The following is a 5104-nucleotide window of genomic DNA, read 5'->3' as shown; positions in this document are numbered from 1 at the left end:
TATTATATTATTTCATGAATTTTGAACGAATATACTTACTAGTAACACAATTTTCTTCATCACTACCGTCAAAACAATCTGGATGTCCATTACAAAAAAGAAAGCCGGGTATACAAGTTTGATTTTTACATTTGAATTGATCAGAACGGCAACTTACAACTGAGCACATATCTGAGCTTTCATCATCACCATCAAGGCAGTCATCATATCCATCACATACCCAAGAAGGATTTATACATGTGATACGATCTTTACATTGAAATTCATTTTCAAGGCATAAGGAAAATGTCAAATGATGTCTAGTTGAGTGTGAACAACCCTTAAATAAAAAAAATGGTTTATTTGGTCAAAACATTAAATGTTCTGTAAGTAAGAAATTAGTATAAATATAAAAGGTTATTGTTTGCTTGGTGCAATTGCACCAATAGAACATGTGCTTAGTAATTGATTAAAGTGGTAGTAAAGTACACAATTTTATAAATAATAGCAACAATCGTTAATTTACTGTTTTGTATAAACTTTGTTACTTTAATTCGAGAACAAAGATCATTAATTTATTTTTATTACTCAACATATATGATTAACATTTTTTTGTGATGGAATAATATTTTTTCTATAGGTAAAAAGATGAAATGTTAAAAGAAACAGTAAAGATAATCTGAATATGTATAAGTCTTATACCATAATTTAAAATCTCTTAACTTTTAATCCTTCTTTTTTAAATTAGGAATTACATTTTATTATTTTTACAACTTTAATTAACTAGTTAAAGTTACATGAATTACCATTTCATCCGAATGATCAAAACAGTCATTTTCACCATCACAGCGCCAGGTCTCTGGTATGCATGTTTTGTCCGGGCACTGAAAATCTTTACTGTTTTTACACTTACTGGTACAATTAACTTCATCAGAACCATCTTCACAATCATTATCATTGTCACATATCATGAACTGAGCTAAGCATTCTCCCGATTTACAAGTAAACTGGTCTGCTCCACATGTCTTAGCTAATGTTAAATACACAAGCATAGTTTATTTAACATACCAGAGTCATTCATTTTATTATTATATTATAAACAGTTAAACTAAAAATTCACATTCTTCACTTCAAAAAATTGTATAGTACTAACGTCTACTATAATTTCATTAAAATAAGGTTCCTAAACTTATATTTTTTAAAATTAAAAATGTAATGTTGTGTGACTACTTTATATTACATGTATATATTTATATATATAAGTTACGCCCTGAAGGAGATGTCAGCTGACAAAGGCCGTCAGGAGATCGACTTGATCAGCTGATCAAACATGAATAGATAGAGGTACTGTTCCAAATAAAGTAATCTTCCAATCAGTCACCCCATCCCCTCTTCCTGCGAGCTGGCAGGGCAGGAAAGGTTCCAAAAACCCTGTAAACATTACCCTATAACTCCTTTCTTCTCTAATACCACCTCCCTATTTTCCACTATTTTTTTTACTTCTGCCTTTTTTGTATTATTTAATGTTATCTTTCACAAATAACTGTTAACTCTTTATTTTTCTCTTCCCTGTTTAATCAACATGAGAAGGCCCCTCACCTCCAAATATTTCTAGCAGAATTCATACGGAACGACACATCAAAACATCAGATAAGTATCTCACCATAGACCTACAAGTATAGGTAGAAAAAGGTAATATCCAATCTGAATTACGTAACCATACGTAATGCAACCTATTAGTGTAATGTTTTTTTTTTTCTGTTTTAGAGGGATCGGAAAAAAAAGAAAATAATATTAGTCTCGTTTACGCATTCAGAGAGTGCTCTTCCAATAACCTCTACCGTTTTTTTATTAGGTTTTCCACCCAAAAACGTAACTGGTGCCGAAACCTGAGAAGAAATGCTTGAAAGTTATTTAAAATTTTTTTTTTAAGTAATTTATTTATTGATATTTACAACTGTATACATATATACACATCAAGTAAATTTGCTGTAAGTGATATTATGACATGATAAAAACATGTGTAGAATCTACCCATTGATAGAACTCCAAAACATTTCTAAAGGAGAAGATCTCGAGGCCATCTTCTTTTCAGACGTCTAGGAGGATTATTAGGTAGTGAAGGAGAAGCCAGGTTAGAAACAAGTGGATATGGATGGTTGGGAAGTTTATTACGGAAGGATTGGTATCTGGTTCTGGCCAAATCGGCAACATAGGGGACATTGAGGTCCTGATGGATGATTTGATTTGTGACAAAGTAAGGAGCATTAAGGATTTTACGAAGGATTTTGGACTGTAAGGATTGGATTCTAGAGGAATTAGATGGTTTAGTGGAGCCCCATAGCTCAACTTCGTATGTCCAAATAGTCCTTATAATAGTCATGTAGATCAGTCTTTTGTAATGGATTGGAAATTTGGACCGTTTGTCTAGTAAATGTTGTAATAGTCGGAATCGACGAGCAGTTTCCTGTCTTTTCAGACGTTCCTGTCTTTTCACGTTGCCATTTTCTTATAGTCTCCTTTCTTAATTCGTCTCTTGGAATATAGTCAGCACTATTATAAGAGCGGCTCCTCTCATCTGCGATCAGCTCAATCGGTGGCATCCTGGCCACCACGAAAGCAGCTTCGCATGAGACTGTACGAAACGCGCTGATCACTCTTAGGCACACCTACGATACACCGACACCATCGGTCTTCTGTACGCCTCAGTACCCAATGCATCCTTCCAAATCGCAGCTGCGTAGAGCAGAATGGATGGTACCACATAGGATATCAATAACCTACGGCTGTTCCTGGGTCCGCCTATGTTGGGCATTAAACGTGACAGTGCGGTGGTTACTCTAGCCGCTTTATCACTCACCCGCTGGATATGCTCTCTGAACCGGAGTCTATCATCGATTCTTACTCCGAGGTAAGTCAAATAAGGCTTGGACTGGATCTCTTGCCTACCCACTCTCAAGGTTATGGCTTCCCTCACTTTCCTGCTACTGACGAGAAGGGCCTCTGTCTTACTGTCTGCTAGTTGCCAGCCCTACAGATTCTAGCCAATCTCGAACCGAAGCGACACAATGGTTGGCCTTTAGAATAAGTTCTTCTTTATACTTTGCTTCGACGACCACCGCGATATCATCAGCAAAGCCCACTATTTCGGAACCCTCTGGTAGACTAAGCCTAAGGACTCCATCGTACATCGCATTCCACAACAGAGGTCCCAGCACCGAGCCCTGGAGTACACCGCCAGTCACCTTAAACCTTCTCGAGCCGTCCTCTGTGGAACATATCAAGGTCCTATCCTTGAAGTAATCGTGAATGATACTCCTGAGGTATTCAGAGACGTTCATTACCAGTAGGGCATCCAGGATGCAGCTCCATCTTGCTGTGTTAAAGGCATTCCTTACATCCATCGTGACAATAGCACAATAGCATTTTGCGCCTCTTCTCCATCTCTTCCCTGCTATAGCATTCCTGGCCTTTTCCACCACCAACGTGATAGCATCTACTGTGGATCTCGCTTTCCGGTAGCCAAATTGATTCTTGGAGAGGCCTGCCACTCCTTCTGTGAACTCTTGTAGCCTATTTGCAATGACCTTCTCCAGAGCCTTCCCTGTGTGTGTGTGTTATTGTATTGTGCTATATAAGTTTACGAGGACTGTTCGTAAAATGGTGGGAGGGAGTTACGGTCTGAGTGAGATGTCAGCTAACAAAGTCCGTCAGGAGATCGAAGAGATGAGCTGATCGAACATGTATAGGGTGTTTCAGGGTTAAGTGGCAAAACTGAAAATAAATTTAAGGACCTCAAAACAAGAAAAATATTTCCTTTGAAGGTAAGTCCGCAAACGCTTTGTTTAGGAAATATTCACACCTAATGATTTTCATTGTTATAAATTTTTTAGGCTATATAAAATAAATAAAACTTATTTATTTGTTCCAACTACTTTATTAATGAAACGTAAACATTAAATTCACATTACATGTGTTAAAAGTGGTTACCTCATGGTCGGTCAACAGGAGCACTGGAAGAACGACACTGTATATGTGTTATTGTTTCACAGGATTCAATGATCCTTCCCCGTAAGGAATTAAGATGATTGACCGCCTTTGGATAGACTTTTTATTTAATGCCACCCCAAACAAAAAATCAAGTGGTGTCTGGTCAGGAAAGCGTGACCAAGCCACTCACTGTTCCTGCACGGCCAATCCATTGATTGGGATAATCAACATTTAGCCATTGTCGTGGACCGATGCTAATTCCAAATAGTGTTAATCCTTATGTTGCCAATTGTTTTTATACATTTAGGGATAAAAGGTGTAGTGATTTGTATTGATTATGGATAGTAACAGTTGAGAAGGTTTACCTAATGCTATAGAGTGGGTGCGTGTACAAGTGTCGTGTGATTGTTAATGTTAGAAAATATCAAGAGTTTTATAATGATGTCAATAATTATAAACTAAGAAATGTTTCTAAGTCAGAGCTGTCTTGCAACAGAACAGTGAAATTCTTCAAGTCATAAAGAATAGTTAATTATCTTAAAATAATAACAATTTCGATTTAAATTTCGAATATTTTGATGAGTCTAAAGAAACCTTTCACCAATACAGTAAGAGACTTGAAAATTGGTTCGACTTGAGAGGTATTAGTCAAAACAAAGAACTTGTAGCGAGAGGGAGCAAGCTATACCACAACCCGCCAGAGCCTCACCGAAGCTTTGTTAAAGACATATTGTAATTTTTATATATTAATAATTTCTGTATATAACACTTTACAATGTCAATAGAATGATAAATAAACGATACAAAAACAATGCACGAAACTATCGCTTCTGGGTCACAGTCGCATGGACTAGACCAATAAATAAGGGGCTATAAATCCCCCAATTTGATCTTTGATCCATCTCCTTACCTTGGTCTAGTCATGGCACTGGTGGCGTACACACTGCTTGAGATGGAAAAGTTCATTGCCAATCTATTCTCACAAAAGTTGTTTTTCTGTACGCATGGATGGCCTATCTCCTCTCCCTATCTCCAGCAATCTTAGTCCGTCCACTTCATCTCGGCAACTAAGATTGTAACCTAGTCCTTAACGGTTACACTGGTCCATCCGCTTCATCTCGGCAACCAGTGTAAT

At 37.1% G+C, this 5104-nt stretch overlaps 1 protein-coding gene across 4 annotated transcripts in view; it reads right to left on the bottom strand.

The window, feature by feature from the left end:
* The window catches only part of LOC106688461 (very low-density lipoprotein receptor), a 95555-nt gene that overhangs the window by 36750 nt on the left and 53701 nt on the right, over nucleotides 1–5104 (bottom strand). For 3 of the 4 annotated variants that reach the window (XM_067050348.1, XM_067050349.1, XM_067050350.1), the window contains 2 exons: nucleotides 786–1009; nucleotides 40–319 (listed from right to left, as the gene is read on the bottom strand). The exons of the other annotated variant lie outside the window; for it this stretch is intronic. In XM_067050348.1, coding sequence (XP_066906449.1) covers nucleotides 40–319; nucleotides 786–1009 — 504 coding nt within the window. The remainder of the gene's footprint in view (nucleotides 1–39; nucleotides 320–785; nucleotides 1010–5104) is intronic. 4 annotated transcript variants of the gene reach the window in all.

The sequence above is a fragment of the Halyomorpha halys genome, unplaced genomic scaffold (assembly GCF_000696795.3).
Source record: "Halyomorpha halys isolate HHAL.00 unplaced genomic scaffold, Hhal_1.1 Scaffold1131.1, whole genome shotgun sequence".
Classification (NCBI taxonomy): Eukaryota; Metazoa; Arthropoda; class Insecta; order Hemiptera; family Pentatomidae; genus Halyomorpha; species Halyomorpha halys.
The sequence above is the reverse complement of the archived record's forward strand: the minus strand, read 5'-3'. Positions and strand labels throughout refer to the sequence as shown.